The sequence below is a fragment of the Helianthus annuus genome, chromosome 11 (genome assembly GCF_002127325.2).
Source record: "Helianthus annuus cultivar XRQ/B chromosome 11, HanXRQr2.0-SUNRISE, whole genome shotgun sequence".
Taxonomy (NCBI): Eukaryota; Viridiplantae; Streptophyta; class Magnoliopsida; order Asterales; family Asteraceae; genus Helianthus; species Helianthus annuus.
In genome coordinates this window covers 11,315,790-11,337,041 of record NC_035443.2, presented here as the reverse complement: position 1 = coordinate 11,337,041, position 21,252 = coordinate 11,315,790, and the positions used below count along the sequence as shown (strand labels likewise).

Below are 21,252 nucleotides of genomic sequence, written 5' to 3'. Positions count from 1 at the left end.
GATTCTAAAGGGGTAAGGTCCCAAAAACCTTGCACAAGTGCTTAAGACCATACCACAATCTCGTCAATAAGCTCTCTTTAGAATGAACCTTGCGCGGCCGCACACTGGTTCTAAAAGAGAACTTAAAAAGAAAAACATTATTTAACATCCGCGCGCCAAAAGGAACTAAATCCTTGCGCAAGCTCTCATACAGCAGATAGGGTAAGATCCTAACAATACCTCTGCGCAAAAGTCACTGAGACTTGGACAAAAATAACCTTTCTGTCATAACAGAATTAGCATGAGTAAGAGTCACATAGGATTACAGCTGTAATCCTTCTAGAAGGCTTTATCGTGCATCACCATTCGGTTATAACCGAATGGCCACGTGGCATCATCTTGAGGCAGTCCCTAAAATCACGATGATGGCACCAAATGGAAGGAAAATCCACACTTGCCCACTTTCCACGTGGCATCACCCCAGCCGTTGATCGTGACCACGATCCGTGTGCATACACACCCGTTAGTGATTAACGGAGGGAGAAATAACCGCTTACGGAAGAGTACTTTCCGTTAAGTTTTCCATCAACAAACTTTCCCGCCCAAACTTCGGCTATAAATAAAGGATAATTCAGGTATAATTCCTCAAGTTACTCTCACTTCACTTTACTATTACTTCTTCTTCTTCATCAAACCCTCTACTTATTCTCACGCCGGAGGGTGGTCACGGAGAGAACCCCCTTTCTCCCCGTGACGAGTCTAACGGCTGTCTGTTTTGCAGTTATTGTTTGAAGAAGGAGATCATTCATCCCCGAATCAAACGAGAAGATCGAACCCTTTTATGTAGATTCAAACCCCCTGGTTCAATTGATTCCGATCAATTAAACCGGTGTTTCTTCATTGGCGCCCACCGATTTCTCAGTTTCTACTCACATTTTCTCGTTTTGATTCATTTTCTGTTCACTCTCTATTTCCCATGGTAGAGAACTCGTCAATTCACCCATCAAGTCCTCGATCTGAAACCAAGGGTAATGCAACCCAGGGTATTCTACTCCCGGAGGAAACTCCAGAGTACTGGTTCACCAGATTCCAGAACGCCATGAACCAAATTTTTGCACAAAACGTCAGATCTGAGTTGTTGTACAACAGATCTAATGCTCAAGAAGAACACAAGAGAAGATCCGACACTTCAACGTTAGACCCACAGTCAGCCCGTCAGTGGGACATCCAACTTAGTAGCCAAGGATATGTGGAACAAAATTCAGAAGATACCAATTACCAGGAAGCCAAAGCACAACGGATAAATATGATACAAGGAGGACCCTCATGAAGACCGCACAAACGAAGCCACAATCAGCATTGGCGAGAGCAACTGGTCGTCTTCCCTGTCGTCCCAGGAGGTCCTCAAGAAGAACGCCCAGTAATCATCACTGGTATCTTCGGCCATTACCGAACTGATTATATGCATATAGATCCAGGAAGTTCCATGGATATAATTTATGGCAATGTTTCAAGCAACTGGACCCAGAGGATAAGGCACACTTAAAACTAGTCGATTTTCCTCTCACCGGTTTCTGCAACGAAGCTGTCTTTCCGCTGGGCAAATCACTTTTCCTGTGACCCTCTCAGACAGCGAACACTCGCGCACTATCACAGTTAATTTTATGGTTTATGCCAGCAACATCGCGTCACGATGTATTGTTAGGGAGACAATCTCAGAGAGAGTTCAGCATGATTACCTCCATACCACATGCCGCTTGCGGTTTCCCGACGGAAACACGGGTAGCAATTTTGTATTCCAGCAAAGAAGTGATGTATGTGGACGATGAGCCACCGGCAAAAGTCGCCAAATCGTCAACATCAAACGGACAAGAAAAATGGGTCTTCAACGAGGAATATCCTGAATAAACCATTTTGTTAGGACACGCCATCTCACCAGCAATTCGTATAAAGTTAAAAGAACTCCTATCTAACAACATGGATATCTTCGCCTGGTCCCCGACGGACATGACTGGAGTACCAAGAGACATAGCACAGCACTGCTTAAATATCCGACCTTCGGCAGAACCAGTCGTGCAAGGAAGGCGCAGTCTCAGTGCAGAAAAAGCAGACGCAATGAACGAACAAGTAATAGAATTACTTAACGTTGGAATCCAGCGCGAAGTACAATATCAAACCTGGGTAGCCAACCCAGTAATGGTGCAAAAGCACAACGGCAGGTGGCGCATGTGTGTCGACTTCAAAGACCTCAACAAGGCCTGCCAAAAAGACTGTTACGCCCTCCCAGAAATAGACAAGAAAGTCGATTCTCTAGCATCCTTCCGCTGGAAGTGTATTCTAGACTGCTATAAAGGTTACCATCAAGTACAAATGAAGGAGGAAGACGAAGATAAAACGGCCTTCCGCACAAATAAAGGTATTTTTTGCTACACGAAAATGCCTTTTGGTCTCCGCAACGAAGGGGCTACTTACCAACGCTTGATGGATAGAGTCTTTGGAGAAGATATTGGCGTAACAGTGGAAGTTTACATGGATGACCTCGTCATCACAAGCCAAGAAGAAGAGTCTATACTTGCAAACATTCAACGCACTTTTGACTCCTTGCGCAGCGTCAATCTAAAGCTGAATCCAACAAAGTGTTCCTTCGGAATGGAGGAAGGCAAATTCCTAGGGCTCATAGTAACCAGAGACAGCTTCAAGGTCAACCCAGAGAAAGTAGAGGCCATCCAACTAATGCCATCACCAGCAACAGTTAAAGAGATGCAATGACTCGCGGGTCGATTAGCAGCACTCAACAAATTTTTGGCAAATCACGCTACAAAGTCTTATCTATTCATCAGCACATTGCGCAACTGCGCCAAAAAGAGCCATTTTCAATGGACACCAGAAGCGAAGAAAGCTTTCAAACAGATGAAAGAGTGTCTGGTCTAGTTACCAACCTTAACAGCATGACGAAAAGAAGAACCATTAATCCTATATCTATCCGCAGCGGAAGTAGCAGTCGGCTCGGTACTAATGGTAGAAAGAGATCGCATTCAAACTCCGATATACTACATCAGCAAAATGTTAACTGGTCTAGAGACACGCTATTCTATGATAGAAAAACTCGTCCTTGCACTAGTTCACGCATCACGAAGACTGCGACGGTGTTTCTCTGGCCACGTTATCACCGTCCTTACAAATTATCATCTAGGACAAATTTTGTCTAAACCAGATGTCGCGGGGCAGTTGGCCAAATGGGCTATCGAGTTAGCAGGATACAACATCCTGTACAAACCTCGACCAGCAATTAAAGGGCAAGTCTTAGCAGATTTTTCCACCGAAGTTCCCGTCGACAAAATCCAAGAATGCGAGGCAATCCAAAATCCTATCCTTGTCTTCGATGACAGGGTTTGTACATTGCATACAGACGGCGCCTCAAACGACGATGGTGCAAGCGCAGGTCTTCGCCTAGTCAGCCCTGACAACCATGAGCTCACGTACGCTATTCGCCTGGATTTTAAAAGTACCAACAACGAGGCGGAATATGAAGCATTTCTTGCGGGCCTTCGCCTGGTACTCAAAATGGGAGCAAAGAACCTCGAACGCACGTCGTTTCCAAGTCAACGGTCATTACGACGCTAAAGGCGAAGCCATGGCTCTATATTTGGAACAAGTAAGAATCCTTATCAACCAGTTTCAAACATTCAAGATAGTCCACATCAAAAGAAGCGAAAACAAACATGCAGACGTGCTAAGCAAACTGGCTGCTACAAGCTTCAGACAACTCGCGAAAGAAGTCCGTATCAAGGTATTATCTAACCCATCTGTTCCCTTAAGACAAGTGAACATCATAGAGGTCGGGAATCCATCTTGGATGTCCCCAATCATTACATACTTGCAACATGGGATCCTTACAGAAGGAAAGGCGGAAGCCAGGAAAATTCAACACAAAGCATTGAACTACGAAATGGCGGACGGTATCTTATACTGTAAATCCTTCATGGGTCCACTTTTACGATGCGTAGATAAGACTGATGCACAATATTTAGTCCGCGGAATTCATGAAGGGTTATGTGGAATCCATGCAGGCCCGCGCATGGTAGTTGCAAAGATTATGAATGCAGGCTATTATTGGCCAGGTATGCACGTAGATGTAGTGGAACTATTGCGCAAGTGTGTGGCATGTCAGCGCCATGCCCCAAAAATGCTCCGCCCAAAGAACCCTCTGGTCCCACTGGCCTTTTCAGCAATGGGGCATCGACCTCGTCGGCCCTTTCCCCGATGCGCCCGGCGTAGTTTAGTTCATAGTAGTAGCAGTAGACTACTTTACCAAATGGGTAGAAGCGAAGGCTCTCGCATCGACTACAGCCATGGTAATTCGCAAATTCATCTGGGAGCACATTATTTGCCGATTTGGGTTACATTACGTATCATATCTGATAACGGTACAAACTTCGCATCAGAGGACGTACAAAAATGGTTCAAAGAGATGAACATTGAACAGAGCTTCGCCTCTGTGGCGCACCCACAAGCGAATGGGCAACTTGAGAGCGTGAATAAACAAATAATGGATGTCATCAAGGCAAGGCTGGGGACCGCGCGTAGGGGGTGGGTGGACGAGTTCCGTAGCATTTTATGGGCTCACCGCACCACGCTAAAAACCAATACAGGCGAAACTCCATTCAGCCTCATTTATGGTTCAGAAGCGGTAATACCAACAGAAGTTGGCCTCCCATCACCACGCATGATCGCCATGGAAAAACAAGACAACGAACGAGAACGACGACTTGATCCTGGAACTTCTCGAAGAATGGCGCGAGAATGCAGCTATTGCAGAAGCCAGGTATAAATCTAAGTTAGAGAAGTAATATAATGCTCGGGTACGCGTTTGCACCTGTGTCCCAGGGGATTTCGTCCTGCGCGACAATGAGGCATCCAACACGGAGAAACCAGGGAAACTAGTGCCTAAATGGGAGGGACCATATATCATCCATGAAGTCCTGGGTAAAGGCGCATATACTTTAAAAAGGCTCGATGGAACGAATGTACCACACACTTGGAACGCACAACAACTGCGCATGTGCTACATGTAACCAGCCTAGCCATCTCACACAATAGCGGAACACATGCGCAGGCAACATAATTATTCTAATTATTCACTTTGTATCCACTGGCCCCGCACCTTATCAATACAAAGCTTATCCTTATATGTTCTATTGTTTATTACAAAATGCATGTAATTCCTTTTGGTACGCGCGAAAACACTATGGTAAAACATTATAAGTCTCATGAACGATCTAACGGGTACAAGTCCCGCATACAATCCAGACCTACGTTCACACATGAGCTCAATACCATCTTTATTCGCTTTACCTAAACAAAGTAATTATACACATGCAAGATATTTTAATCCAAACACATAATATATTCAAAATAGTTACTTGCGTACCAAACGCAATTGCAAAAATCTATATGCACAGTTGTGCATCAAAAAGTTACTTGTGCAACAAAGCACATTAGCAAAATATACAAAACACAGCAGTGTATCAAAACAGTAGTTACAAAGTAAACAAACTAAACACCTAGAAACATGGCCAACACCTCTGCAGAGGTATATATTGCTTCACCATACCACTCCAAAGGGTGAGGATCGACAATCCACTCGTTGCCATCACCTACCACAGATGCCATCTGAATTCCGGCCGGAGCTACAGAACGCCGATCACTCCGACGCCGTTCTTACACTATCGAACAACTGCCTCTCCAGCCAATCGGAAAACGTTGGGTTAAAACAGTCGCCGACAATCGGGTAACCCCTTTATCATTATCACTTCTAATAAGAAGGGAGGAAAAATTTTATCTTGTAGACGAATAGGGAGCGGTGTCAAGAAATCCTCCCCTATCAGCAGTCTTTTCCGGTGGCAAGCCTGCGAGAAGAAGCAAAGCTTCAGCAGCATCGAAGGTCCTCAAAATTTCAGAAATCCTCCGAAAACGGAATTTTCTCCTGGTTCTCATATTTTCCAAATCTCGTAAAATTTGAATAATCCCCATTTGAATATATAGCTAAACAAGTTGACGTCAGCACCGCTAAGAGGAATCGCGGAAGTTATGATAATTAATGTCACATCAACACTTTATGAAACGGCGGCAACGCAGTAATCATCCATTTCATTAAATGATCTTTGACAACGCCTACACGCATTCCCAGAAGCTACAGTTCAGTAAGAAGGTGATAAGTCAAAGCACCTGTTCATTTCCTGCTCTATGGCACACAAGGGCCACGTCACTCCAAACAATTCATGATTAAAAAACACTTCATTCTAAAATATTGAACAATTCAAATCAAGAAATATCTTCCCCAAGAAGATTCTCCATTTTTCGCGCCTAAAAACTCTACAGCACAAATCACCCACCTCTTATAGTCCAGTGCTCCACTTATTCGCATAAGAGCAACACTAGACTGGGGGACTTGAAGGGGTAAGGTCCCAAAAACCTTGCACAAGTGCTTAAGACCATACCACAACCTCATCAATAAGCTCTCTTTAGAATGAACCATGCGCAGCCGCGCACTGGTTCTAAAAGAGAACTTAAAAAGAAAAACAATATTTAACATCCGCGTGCCAAAAGGAACTAAATCCTTGCGCAAGCTCTCATACAGCAGATAGGGTAAGATCCTAACAATACCTCCGCGCAAAAGTCACTCAGACTTGGAAAAAATAACCTTTCTCTCATAACAGAATTAGCATGAGGAAGAGTCACATAGGATTACAGCTGTAATCCTTCTAGAAGGCATTATCGTGCATCACCATTCGGTTATAACCGAATGGCCACGTGGCATCATCTTGAGACAGTCCCCAAAATCACGATGATGGCACCAAATGGAAGGAAAATCCACACTTGCCCACTTTCCACGTGGCATCACCCCAGCCGTTGATCGTGACCACGATCCGTGTGCATACACACCCGTTAGTGATTAACGGAGGGAGAAATAACCGCTTACGGAAGAGTACTTTCCGTTAAGTTTTCCATCAACAAACTTTCTCGCCCAAACTTTGGCTATAAATAAAGGATAATTCAGGTATAATTCCTCAAGTTACTCTCACTTCACTTTACTATTACTTCTTCTTCTTCATCAAACCTTGTACTTATTCTAACGCCGGAGGGTGGTCACGGAGAGAACCCCCTTTCTCCCCGTGGCGAGTCTAACGGTTGTCTGTTTTGCAGTTATTGTTTAAAGAAGGAGATCAGTCATCCCCAAATCAAACGAGAAGATCTAACCCTTTTATGGAGATTCAAACCCCGTGGTTCAAGTGATTCCGGTCGATTAAACCAGTGTTTCTTCAGATTCCGTATAGTATTATATATAACCAACATCAAGATCCTTAATTTCTATATATTCAAAACATTTTTGTGTCTTGATTTTGAAGCATGTAATAAGAAGTAGCAAACAATAAACATTAGAATTTTAATCATCTTCTTTTCACATACATTAATAGATTTTTTTAAAGGTATAAATGTCAAGCGAAAATGACTAAAGCATGTTAAACAATACGGCTTTCATGTATATTTTTTAAAGAAGTGGACTAAAATAATAACAAGACATTTCCTGCAATTTAGTAAAATAAAAAGACTTATGAGCCTTTGACGATAAATTTAAGACCATCAATTTCTCTATTCATCAATTAGTTTTGTTTGGGGGGGGGGGGATGGTTATTTTTGTCGAACCTCATAGAATATAATCGAATTTAACTCTGTGTGGAAAGAAATTGTTTGGAACGTATCATTTGGGTCCGAAATAATTGTGTGAAAACTTGTGAGTCTTTAGTGACCCAACTTTTATGTGTGAAGACTTGATAGTCTTTAACATGACCCAACTTTAATGATTTTTTAACTAGATACAAATTGTGAAGACTTGAGTCTTTCTACAATGTACACAAATTTTCCACGCATATGTCAAAATGAAAGTAGAAAGAAAATCAATACAAATTTTCCATGCTATATCAAACTTGGAGTGTATATAAGCTGGCATATTTGTTGATAAAGTTAAATGCCATTTTAGTCTATGTGATTTGGGTCATTTTGCCAGTTTAATCCAAAGGTTTGAAACCTTACCATTTTAATCCAAATAGTTTCAAACGTTGACATTTTAGTCCGCTGTGTTAACTCCGTCCATTTTTCTGTTAACTAAAAGGACAATTCGGTCATTTTTTATATAATTTTGTTATCAGAAGGGTAATTTGGCCATATAAAATGACCGTATAGAGAATCCTTCTTGCTTTCCAAGTAACCATCCTTCTATCGAACCCATACGGAGAATCCTTCTTGTTTTCCAAGCTAATTCTTCATGTTCTTTCCAAAAATTCCACTTCTATAAAACTGACTTTTTACTACAAAATTACGAAAAATTTCTTACAGCTTAATTTTGGTGACCGGTTTCCACAAATTTCCGACAAATATTAAAAACCAACAAATTTCCCACAATTTTTCGACAAGATAGTCACCATACCTATAATTGTATCAGTTCCATCGCAAAGTTAACTGTATTTCCAACAATGTTCCCACAAAACATTGTTTTTTTATTTATTAATTTTTATTATTAGTTAGTATAATTTGTAAAACTAAAAAATATCCAAAATCGTGGCAAATTTGTACCAACTTGCCACAATTTTCCCACAAAATTTAATTTATATTTAACAGTTTTTGTTAATTGTTAGTACAATAAATAAGCATACTAAAAAAAACTAGAAAAATAAAAAATGTGTGGCAAGGTTGTCGCATTTTGCTTCGTTTTTCCCACAAAACATTTTTTATTTATTAACTAATGTTATTTGTTTATAAGATAAAAAAACAATTTTACAAACTATAAAGTCCAAAATCGTGGCAAAGTTGTCACAACTTGCGACAATATTCCCACAAAACATTATTTTTTTATTAATAACTCATGATATTGTTAGTATAAAAAATAATTTTAAAAACTAATTCCAAATATGTGGTAAAGTTGTCGCAACTAGCGAAAATTTTCCCACAAATTTTGATCTATTATTTATTAAATGTTGTTAATTGTTAGTATACAAAAATTAAAAATTTTTAAACCTAATAAATCTAAATATTAGGGCCGGCAATTCTGACACGAACACGATAACACGACACGAACCTACACGAAGTTAACAGGTTTCGTGTTTGACCTTAACAGGTTTCGTGTCTAAACAGGTCGACACGATAAGACCTATTTAAATTTCGTGTCTAAACAGGTTAAAACCCGTTAACCTGTTAAGACCCGTTAATGACATGCTAAGAATTTAAATTAAAAAAAATATACCAGGTATGTCATGTGAGAAGCGGGGTGGGTATATCCTAATTTTGAAATTCATTCTTCAATTCACGCTCCAAAGTGCAAAGTCCAAACCCTAAAAAGATCTCTACAGCAGCCGCAATCGATCGACGAACAAGAACAACCATCGACGACCAGCATACGTTCAGCCATCAATCGACGAACACGTTCAATATACGTTCAGCCATCAATCGACCAGCATACGTTCAGCCATCAGCCGCAATCAATCGACGAACAAGAACAACCATCGAAGACCATCATACGTTCAGCCATCAGGTAAGTTAAAGATACTTGATTTGTGTTGTTGTGTTCATCTGTTGTCATTACATGTCCAGTTTTGTATGCACTGATTTGTGTGAATATACTTGGTAAACTAAAAGATGAAGGTTGTCATTACATGAAGGTTGTTATGTTCATCTGTTGTTCAGCCAAAGGATATCAAAAAAAGAAATATTTTAACTTGATTTCGTGAATATGAAGATACGTTGTCAAAAGAATCTAGCTCTATCTTTAACGGATCTTAACCACCTGTACGAGTAAGCTCAAAATCATTTGTAGTACTGCTTTCAATCATCAGCTTCCTGTGTTAACATTTTCATATCTTGTAAATAATGGGTCTTTAAAGTAGAGAAAACAACTCAACGTAAAATGTCTTCTATCTATACTATATATAATATACATATCCAAAGGACTTCTTAAGGTCATTGAAATTTCCTTAAAACACCCCTAAAGCATTACGTACAAGTCTTTTAAGCACCATTGAACTTCAGTTTCCAATTATACCCTTTCCCCAAACTAAACATGCGGACACAACTAGGGTTTCTCTCATTCTCTCATTTTGTTCGCCTCTCATCCTCTGCTCTCTCTCTCTCTCTCTCTGGCGATTTAGGGTTTCTACATATCATTCACATCCGCCCCCATTGTTCTCTCTCTCTACATTCATGGCGATTTCACCTGTCTCTCCGGCGATTTCTCTCGGTACCTTCTTTTTAACCCTATTGGCATTTTGTTTTTGTTATTTGACACGGATGTGTGAAATTGTAGGGTTTTCTTTCACCGGACGGCGATGTTGTTGAAACTTTTAGATCTGCAGTCCCCAAACCCTAATACGGTGAAACTTTTAGATCTGGTATGTTTATTACACATAAGGTTAGATTTTTTGTTGATTGTTGTTATTTCCTTTGAAGATTTGATGATTAAACATGTGTTCACCAGATCTCTGTTCGTCGCTCTTCTTCTTTTGGGTGTAACGAAGCTTCCATAAGAAGAACCTATGGAGAAGTCTGATGAAATTCTGGTGCAAGTTTGAAAGCCGCTGCCACTTAGTTTCTATTCAAGTATTAAAGTCAAATCTGAACTTTTTGAGATGGTCATTAACTTGTTCAGGGTCTTTTTCTTTTTAATGTTTATACTTTGACCTAATTTTTATTCGTTGGATGTATTTTTGTTAGTTTTACTCTGATTGTGCTCCAGATCTGACTTGGATCAAACTGTTGATAGTGGTTTGAGACTAAAAGGTACGTACTTTCTCAAGTCATAAGGTTTTGGTGAGTAAAGACCTGGATCTGGATTTTCTTGTCAAGAATCGTTTATTAGTTTTGTTTCTTTTCTTTCCTTCTTTTATCATTCAAATAATCTTTGTTGCTTGTAGGCTTGCAATGAATTATGAAGTTAAGAAACAAATGGTTGATGGACAAAGAAATCAAACAAGGTCAACTGAAAAAGCTTGCCCTGAAGAGGTAATATGACATTCTTTGGGGCTATTTTCAGTCATTAATCAAATTGGTAAAATAAAAAATATGTAAAATTGTTATGCGTCAAATGAGTTGAAGTAGGATAATCAGTTGAAAAGCTAATTAAAGTGTATTGATTATTTGCAACAGTACGTGGTTTGACTAGATGTTTGGATTATTCTGGTTAGGTTTTGTTTTCTGTGTCAACACGGTCAACGAATATGCATCTTTTGATCTGAAATCATTATTTTTGCGACTTTTAACTGTGTATATGTGTATGTAAATCTTGCTACAAGTTGCTAAATTGGAACATTGGATGCATGAGTAATTCCGCTAAGTGCACGTGTACCTTCAGTTTGTGATTTTTATAGTTTTTGTCACTTGTTTCAGATCTCACTCTGTAATGAAGAGCCCACGACTGAGCTAATGGAAGTTGATGACAAGAAAGCTCCTGACAAGGTGACTGACATTAAGAATAACAAAGAAGAGATCACAGAGGAGAAGGGACCAAAAAGGCGTAGAAACGAATGGCGCGGACGAAGAAAGCAACAGCAAGACAAAAACATCAGTAGAGTGACTGGTTATTGTCATTGTGTTTATTATCATCTGGTTCCTTTAGAGTTATAATTTGCAGAATTCAGGACTAAAATTGTCTTTTTTTATGCAGATGGAGTCATTCTTGCTGTAACCTATATTGTCAAAGACGCAAGGCGCAGGCGAAAATGAGTTTGGTTGAACTCGTACGTGCCTGCACCTGCGGACACGAATGCAGCTCCGAAAAACACGGGCCCGCGTGAGGCAGTTTCTGCTTATGCACCGTGCCTCAGGCCATTTTTTCCAAAAAAAAACCCGATTTTTGCGCTATAGGTGCGCCTAGGCGCGCTTTTGACAACATAAGCTGTAACTAATGTACTTTAGATCGTCCATGCAGTTGTAGCCTAAGTAAGTTCTTCTTTTCCGGATGGGTTCAGGTTGAGACGGGTCGGGTGGGTGCAATTTTGAGGGAAATACTTCTTCAAGCATCCGTTAACTGGTTAACTAAGTACATTGGGGACTGAATTTTCCTTGGTTTCATAAAATTTTAGCATCTAGCACTACTTCATTATTTCAATATTGAATAGTGGTACTATATATGATGCCAGTAAGTCAGTAATCATTTTTTCTTGAGTATAGTTGGTTAATCTTCGTTGTGGAACATCCTATTTGCATTTATTAGAAAGCACATCTGGAAACGTGGATATGATGAAAAACACGTAATGCATAGTCTACTTTCTAATGTTTATTAAACTATACGGTTGTTGTCTAATAAGTTGGGTTTATTCAGAGTGCTTCCGGTTATGAGATTGGGGTTAATTACTTATTTTGTTCTATTATTGAAGATAGTTAAAGGAACAGATTGAATAAAGCTCCTATTTTGTTTTATTCAACGATTTAGACTTTTGTTGGATTCCAACAACGAGAAAAGGTATAAACTATAAATTGTATTATAGCATGATTGGAATTATTTATTACAGGTTTGATTCATTTGATTAAGATTGTATTTTGGATCTGTAGGATTCTGAGCTAAATGTCCATCTACTGGTTGATTAATTTGAGGCAAATGCAAGGAGAGTTTGCACTGAATATCGAAGTGTTTTGGTTGAACGGAATTCCTTCACATCTTCGGTTAAAGATCATCTTTTGGGTATTAATAATCTTAAATCAAAGCTGCTATCACCAGCTTTGCAGTCCGCATTTGCCAGGTAATAAACGATATATTAATTTACAACGAAATGTCAGTTTTGACTTGTTTGCTTAGAGATGAAAATCCCGAACGGGTCAAACTGTATTTTTCTGAAGGAAACGGGCCGAAGATTGCTCAAATTTTATTTTTTGATTTGTAAAACCTTAATGAATCGTTTTAAATAAAAGTTTAGTCTATTATTGAGATACTTTTATTTTTTAATAATATTTGACGCCAATGGATAATTGAGAGCCTTTTTACGCTTATTTGCAGTCTAACGATGCCAAATCCAACTGGGAGGGGAGAAACCTGCGCAGAGACCGTCTGTTAATTTTTAGCAAGGTACCAAACCCTTTAATCATACACAAAGCTATTGCTACTAATCAATTAATCATTAATGCTGATGTTTTTTTTTTCTGTTTTTTATGACCAGATTGTGAAGCTAGCTGCTGTTAGAATTAATGGAATGGTTGAAATAAGAGAGGGTATATTGTCTTTCTCAGCAGATTTTGAGCCAGCGAACCGCGTTGCTTTTCAACCGTCATATCCACTAGATTATCTTATTTGTTTCTACAGGGTTGCAAACGTTTTGCTCTTACACATAACACATATGACAACTCAGTTCTAATGTTCGGTTAATTATTATTAACTGATATTTCAAAAAATCATCTACAACTATAGAAAACAACCTCATTGTAAACCTCAAGTTTTCTGTGCTGTGTTTGTTGATGACAGGGCATCTTCCGAACGGGCAGCTGATTTCAATCAAAAGAGCTCAAGAAGGATCTTCACAGGGTGGGCTCGAGTTTAAAAATGATATCTAACTTCTTTCAAGAGTTCATGACAAGAATGTGGTGGGCCTCATCGGATTTTGTTTTGATAAGGGTGAACAAATGTTTTATTTATCTTTAGGAATCTTTTTGATTCAAAGAGTTTGATTGAGAGTGTAGAATGACATGGTGGTTTTGTATTCCTAGAAAGAAAGGTGAAATTTTAATTTTTGTTCTCACAAATGGGGATCATTAAAGTTGGTATGTTTTGAAGGGTGGTGTAAAAGTAATTTACTTTCTTTGGGGGCATTTATAATGTTTATGTATCTGGGTTGATGATTGATGAACCAATAGTGAATATCATTAACAACCGGTTATATTAAGACTAAATTGAGGATCTCAATAGTGAATATCGTCAACAACCTTCCAATGACAATTACCGGTCTCATCGTTTCGCTCGGATAAAATTCAAGTTTCTTTGAGATCGGGACTTTAAGAAAATCAAAACAACAAATAATAGACTTTTGTAAATATCATGTAAATAAAAAAACTAACATAGGTATTCTTCGGTATATCAATACGAGATAATTGATAAACAAATAGAATTTTTTTTTAAATGTAACAGGGTCCTAATTTTTTAGCAAAACACGTTTAAATTTATGCTTTTATTAACCTCATTAAGCAACATATGACTTGGAAATCATCCTTTATTGAGATCTCTAACTGTAAGTTTTATGGCATAGATAAAACAAAGCTATGCTACGAATAAGAAAACCAACAGAAAATGAGTACTGACGCTGACGCCGGTAACCGGCCGTCACAATAACCACCAAACGCCATCACCAAACCACCAATCGCCGCACACTGCTGATTCTCCGCCGCTGAAGAAGGTTGCAACTGACCCTCACGTTCGGCTACACTGCCACCATCGTGGTCGCACGCCACATCGGAAACTACATCCTGGTTCATAGCCCTAAACTCACCAACCTAAATGATATGTTTCCCGCCGCATCGCGCGGGTAAACGACTAGTATTGATAAGATAGCATTGCAGTTCATTTTACAAGTAATTAGAGTTTTCATTGTTAGGTTGTTTTATAGTCATAGATACATTAGTCACGCATATAGAAAGAATCTAGATAAGTACTATTAAGGTGAGATGACCAAATTATTACTTAATATAATCTCAAATTAGGATAGAACTGGAATTAGATGGTAGGTGGATATGGATTTTGATTCTATCAAAGTCGACCTAGAAAATGATAGGTCTATGAATTTGGAAGATGATGAAGTTGGCTCTATGGAGGTAGATGATAAAAATGATAGTGGTGTTAGAAAACCCAAGGCAAAGAGATCGCGAAAGGAAAGATTAGTTGTTTAGCATTACTTTACCAAACAACAAAACAAAGCTTTAGGCGGAAAGGTTCCATCAAAGTGCAACAAATGTGGTCATATTCTCATGTTTGATAGCAAGCAAGGTACGGGAACCAAGTTAGTGTAGATGAGCTCACAGAAGATATAATGTCACTTGACATTAGCCGTGAATCAGACGCTTCAAATTCTGTGAACAATCCTAAGGTATCCACTCCAAATGCTTCAAGTAGTGTTGCTTGTTAAAAATCAGTGAACATCTCAAGGTACTCACTTCAAATGTTTATAGAAATGTTGCTTGATAAAACTATATGAATGAGTTTGTGTCAAATTGTCCATGCCTAATACGATTGTAATTCTTTGTGTGTAGGTTTGATTGTTTGGAATTGAAGATCTTGAGAAAGAAAGGCATATGGGAACTTGAATGTTGAAACTATTTGGATGTTATGATTAGACTTTTATGGATTTCGTTTTAAGTTTGTTAAAACATCATGTGTTTATGCATTTTTATGACTTTTGTGAACCTTTGGCGACTAGATTTCCATTAAACAGGTTCCTTAATTGCTAATTTCAAATATGGAATAATAGGTCATGTCCGTGTCTTAACAGGTCGTGTTCGGGTCTTAACAGGTCGTGTTTGTGTCTTAAACAGGTCATATGATATGTTGGCAACAATTTCGTGTCTTAACAGGTCATTTCGTGTAACCTGTTTATTAACAGGTTCGTGTTCGTGTTTGGAAAATCTGACACGATAAGATTTTGTGTCGTGTTCGTGTTTACAGGTTTCGTGTTCGTGTCTTATCGTGTTCGTGTCTTAACAGATCGGGTTGACCCGATATGCCAGCCCTACTAAATATGTGGTAAAGTTGTCGCAACTAGCGACAATTTTCCCACAAAACGTTATCAATTTTATATATATATATATATATATATATATATATATATAGATTACGAGGGACGATGAATAGTAACTTTATTTTTATAATAATATATAGTTTTTTTTGTTATTTTGATATTTTATTATTCAATATATTATAATACTTTATTATTATATTTACTTTTAATAACATATTTTTCTTTTTTTTAACATCTATTTCCTTTACCTTTTTATTATAACTGTGTTTTTTTCTTTTTAACATATATTAAATTATCGATTAATTTGATACTTTTTTAATAAGTTACGTTTAAAACTTTTTTTTCTAAAAAGTTAAGTACATAGTTGTGCTTGGTTTCTTTGCCTGACATTCCGTTATAAGTTTTGTTAAAACGAGGTTATATTCAAAATAAAGTATTTATTTGGTATCATAAAACGGTACAATGATAAACTAAATCGTTCTAATGGTTTGACATATAAACAACATGCTTTATTTTCAAATCACGTTTGTTTTACATTATCATTTGCTCGGTTTCGCCGCAACGCGCGATATAAAAAAGGGGAATTGGTATGTAATAATCCTACCTAGACCTTATTGGCCATTAATAATCCCACCTCAAAATATTCCCCCCACCAGTCCCACCTTTCACCTATTTTTCCTACAATAGTCCCCCTTTAAAAAAACTTAACGGAGTTAAGCTTTTTTCCAAATTACAAACAGATTTTTAGGGCTTTTGATTAGGACGATTGTTATGGGTCATTTTCTGAACATATATCCTGACTAATATTCTGCTTTTGATTGTTTATTTGAGATCAGGATACCGGATCGGGATATTGGTAACATCCTGAAACGATATCCTGGTAATAACTGATTTGACCATGTGCAGATTAAAGGGTATGAGTCTCCAACGTTCAAGTGGACTTCTTATCCTTGAGACTCGGGCAAAACAGTTGGGAGAAAGACGTTGAAGCCGAAAGATGTGGATTACAACGTTCACATGTGGAATATTCGCCGGATCCCGGAAAAGTAGGATAGTTGGTTGCTTTCTATTTACTATAAATAGATTGATCGGATCAGATTAAGTCACATACACTCTTTCGCACACTTTGCTCTCTAGTTACTAGCAACCACTACACATACTGTACTCAAATCTCATTCTAACACTTAGTTGATCCGTATCATATCCTGCACTGTATCCTGATATTTGAAGTAATTGAAGAACAAGGCAGCTGCGATTGTCAGCTCCTGAGGTTTTGTGCCGGCGATCTAGATTGATCAAGGGCTTTCCTCGTACATTCTGTGTCATCCTTTACATTTTTTGCTCATTGTTTGATCATAGATACAGCTCTATATCCTGAGCCGTATCCTGAAACTGTTTTAGCAAATAACTTAACTTGAATATTTTCAACACACATTTCTAGCACACTACCTCACTTAACTAATTTGATCACTAAATTGCTTCGGTAATTTTTGACCAAAACAATTTGGCGCCCACCATGGGGCGAGTGGTGCTACCTTTACTAAAATTCTTTATAAAATCATTAATCGGTTTTCTGTTTTCAAAACTTTTTGCCACATTGTCCACAATGGCCTCGAGATCAAACATGAGCTCTTCCACCGTGCCTGGTACAACCTCTGCAACAATTGGTTCGGTGTTTCCACCACCTTCTCCGAGATCGCAAGCCTCTTCTCAAGGAACTGAAATTCATGTGGCTCGGGATGTTATCCCCGCTCGCAATATTCAGGGATCCGGTCCTGTTTTAGCCTCTAATGATGAAATTCTAACCTTATTTAGAAGTGTGTAGGAACAAATGAGGCAGCAGCAGGAAACTAATCAGATGCTGATGAGAGAAATACAACTCTTGAAGTCAAGCTCGAGCAGGCCTGCTGAAGATACTATCACTCCCCTGCAGCCCAGGGCTTTGAACTTCAGCTCTGGGGTTTACACTGAGGATAACCGGGGAAATATTGTGCCTAGCCATCCCCAGAATCCTACTCCTGAGATACCCTCTTCGGTTAGAGTGTCAACTGTGAGGAGCTCAGGATATGCTTCAGGATATGGCCAAAATCCTCCGATTGGTAATGTGTCTAATAATAATAATACTCTTGCCACTAACAGTGTTGGATCTTTGCAGGATACAGGTGTGACATCAGCATTATCTAGGGAGCTTCAGAAGCTAAAGGATATGATATCCAGTGTACCTGGGGTGGTTCAGCCAATCCCTGAAGTATCCCAGGATAGCCACAGGATATCTCGGTTTGTGCATCCTATTTGTGATGCTGAAATCCCAAAAAGATTCCAAACTCTCAACATGAAGCTTTATGATGGAACCACGGATCCTGAGGAGCATATTGCCCAGTATAGGGAACAGATGGAAATTAACCCTATCCCTCCGGAACTTAAGGAAGCATGCTTATGCAAGGGTTTCGGCTCTACCTTAACAGGATCGGCCTTAAAATGGCTGTTAAATGTTCCTCCTCACTCAATTACTTCTTTTGCTCATTTGGTTAACTTATTTAATAGTCAATTTTCTTGCAGCCGGAGTTTTGAGAAATTAACCAGTGATCTTTACAGGATAACTCAAGGACCTCAGGAATCCTTGAGGGACTATGTGAACAAGTTTAGCCGGGAATCCTTGGATATCCCGCACCTTGATGTCGCAACAGCTGTGCATGATTTCAAGATGGGATTGCAGAAAGATTCCCAATTTTACCAGGATCTTGTGATGAATCCCTGCAGAAATCTGGATGAAGCTCGTAACAGGGCATTGAGATATATTAGGCTGGAGGATGATAAGAAAATGCAAGAGAGGATGAATGCATCCTCAACATATGAATCAACTAACAGGAAGTCAGAATCCTCGTACAAACCATACCGCTCTAAGCCGTATGGTAGAAATGATAACAAGAAAGTCAATGCTGTTGAAGACGAGGATCCTGAGGAGTATCCTGAGTTATCTAAATATTGTTTTTCTGTTAATATACCTAAACTAATGTATGCTATGCAGGGTTTAGGAGACAAAGCCAGATGGCCTCGGAAGAATCAACAAAAGGCTGATTGGAAGGATAAGTCCAAATGGTGTGCCTTCCATGAAGATTTTGGACATATTACAGAGGATTGCATTGCTTTAAGGAAGGAAATAAGCTATCTCCTGAGCAAAGGTTATCTGAAGGATCTCCTGGGAAGAAAGAAAAACAAGGGTCAGGGAGGATACTGAGAAGGATCCTGAACATGCAGCATCACCTCCTGCGGATGCCAAGATAATCAACTTTATTTCAGGGGGATCCGACATTTGTGGAACTTCATATTCAGCAGCCAAGAGGCATGCAAAGGAAGCTAAAGCTGAAAGAGGGGAAATACCAACCAGGATGACAACCCTCACAGCTGATAAAGTGATCACTTTTGATAGCGATGACAGGGATACTGTCCAGGATCCTCACCATGATGCTCTGGTAATAACATTATACGTGGCTAACCATTTTGTACGCAGGATATTGGTGGACAATGGGAGCTCCGTCAACATAGTCCAACTAGAGACGTTGAAGAGAATGAATGTATCCCCAATGGATATCACTTCAAAATCCACTGTACTCGTTGGCTTCAGTGGAGAAGCTAGGAATACCGTGGGAGAGATTAAATTACCAGTATATGTTGAAGGGGTCAATTCAATACAACGCTTCTGTGTGATGGACTCCCTATCCTGCTATAATATTATATTGGGCAGGCCATGGATCCATGATATGAAAGCTGTGCCATCGACTTATCATCAATGCATCAAAATCCCTACACCCTGGGGGGTTGTCAAAGTAGACAGTGACCAGCAGGAAGCAAAGGAGTGTTACTCATCCTCCATGAAATCCTCTACCAAGCCTAATGCAGCATAGCAATTAAAGAAACGGGCCCAGGATATCGCGGAGGCTTCGGAGCAGGATGTAAAGAAAGTGATCCTGGATCAGGATAATCCGGATATCTCAGTGCTCATAGGAACCAATATCCCTCAGGATATTGAGCACCAATTGACTAACTTTTTGAAATGCAGGATGTCAACATTCGCGTGGAGGCACGAGGATATGACAGGTATTTCTAAGGATGTTATAACACACAAGCTTGGTATTGACAGGTCATTTAAGCCTGTCCAGTAGAAAAGAAGGAAATTTGCTCCAGAACAAAATGCAATTATTCAAGAAGAAGTAGACAGATTGTTGAAAACGAAAATGATCAGAGAGGTCAAATTTCCAAGGTGGCTAGCAAACGTAGTAGTGGTACAGAAGAAAAACGGGAAATGGAGAGTTTCTGTGGATTATACAGACTTGAACAAGGCTTGTCCAAAGGACCCGTTTCCTCTTCCTCATATTGACTCAATGGTAGATGTTACCGCCGGCCATGAAATGTTAACCTTCATGGATGCATCCTTAGGATTTCAGCAGATCCAGATGGAACCTTCGGACCAGGAGGATACTGCCTTCATGACACCAACAGGTATTTATTATTATACAGCTATGCCTTTCGGTTTGAAAAATGCAGGTGCAACGTACCAGAGATTGGTAAACATGATGTTCAAAGACAAACTGGGGGACACTATGGAGGTGTACATCGATGACATGGTATTAAAGTCTAAGAAGGCTGAGGATCATCTTCAGGATATTGAAGCAACATTTGATATCCTGGATCAGTACAACATGAAGCTGAACCCTGCTAAGTGCCATTTTGGAGTGGGGACAAGAAAGTTTCTAGGATATATGGTAACTAAAAGAGGGATAGAAGCAAGCCCGGAACAGATCAAAGCCATCCTAGATATCAAATCACCTTCTAACATGAAGGATGTTCAAAGACTGACAGGACGAGTAGCAGCGTTAAATAGATTTATCTCAAGGTCCTCAGAAAAATGCAAGGAGTTTTATGATATCCTGAAGAAAAATAAGAAGTTTGAATAGGGGGAGAAGCATGAAGCAGCCTTGCAGGATTTGAAGCAATACCTCTCAACTGCACCTCTACTAATGAAGCCTGAGGATGGTGAACCATTATCCATGTATCTTGCAGTATCAGGGAATGCAGTAAGTGCTGTCCTTGTAAAGGATCATGAAGGTCAGCAGTATCCTGTTTATTATGTTAGTAAAAGTTTGTTAGATGCTGAAACTAGATATTCTCATTTATAAAAATTGATATTGGCCTTAGTTACAGCATCAACAAAGCTTAGACATTACTTTGAGACTCGTAGGATTCATGTTAAAACTAATTATCCTGTTAAAAATGTGCTTAGGAAACCTGAGATGTCAGGTAGAATGGCTAAATGGTCAGTGAAGTTAACTGCCTATGATCTAGTGTATGAACCTAGAAATGCCATAAAATCTCAGGCTTTAGCTGACTTTGTGGCTGATTTCAGTAGTGATATTCAGAATGAAGTAGACCTAGAAGTTCAACAACTAGGAGAATCCTTAGAATGTTGGACATTGTACACTGTTGGTGCATCTAATGTAAGAGGTGTCGG

General features: G+C 39.2%; 1 protein-coding gene and 2 long non-coding RNA genes across 8 annotated transcripts; all 3 read left to right on the top strand.

The window, feature by feature from the left end:
* The first annotated feature begins 3,613 nt into the window (after window positions 1–3,613).
* Window positions 3,614–4,810, top strand: LOC110887951. Its single transcript, XM_022135505.1, has one exon. The coding sequence runs from the start codon at window positions 3,614–3,616 to the stop codon at window positions 4,808–4,810; it is 1,197 nt and encodes a 398-aa protein (XP_021991197.1).
* Window positions 4,811–9,199: 4,389 nt separating this feature from the next.
* Window positions 9,200–15,463, top strand: LOC110889891. Its single transcript, XR_002564028.2, has 2 exons — window positions 9,200–9,568; window positions 15,259–15,463. It is a non-coding gene; the product is annotated as an uncharacterized LOC110889891 (long non-coding RNA).
* LOC110889890 lies at window positions 10,101–13,791 on the top strand. 6 transcript variants are annotated; one of them, XR_002564022.2, is made up of 11 exons: window positions 10,101–10,270; window positions 10,337–10,421; window positions 10,508–10,629; window positions 10,744–10,809; window positions 10,944–11,031; window positions 11,416–11,605; window positions 11,693–11,967; window positions 12,405–12,490; window positions 12,580–12,767; window positions 13,022–13,090; window positions 13,182–13,791. It is a non-coding gene; the product is annotated as an uncharacterized LOC110889890 (long non-coding RNA). The 6 variants fall into 6 exon arrangements; XR_002564027.2 differs by having other exon boundaries at window positions 11,693–12,490; window positions 13,182–13,233; window positions 13,484–13,791; XR_002564023.2 differs by having other exon boundaries at window positions 11,693–12,490; window positions 13,182–13,377; window positions 13,484–13,791.
* Window positions 15,464–21,252: the final 5,789 nt, after the last annotated feature.

Excerpts from the sequence above, each read along its gene's own strand:
- LOC110887951 (XM_022135505.1), top strand. The coding sequence starts at position 3,614 with ATGGCTCTATATTTGGAACAAGTAAGAATCCTTATCAACCAGTTTCAA.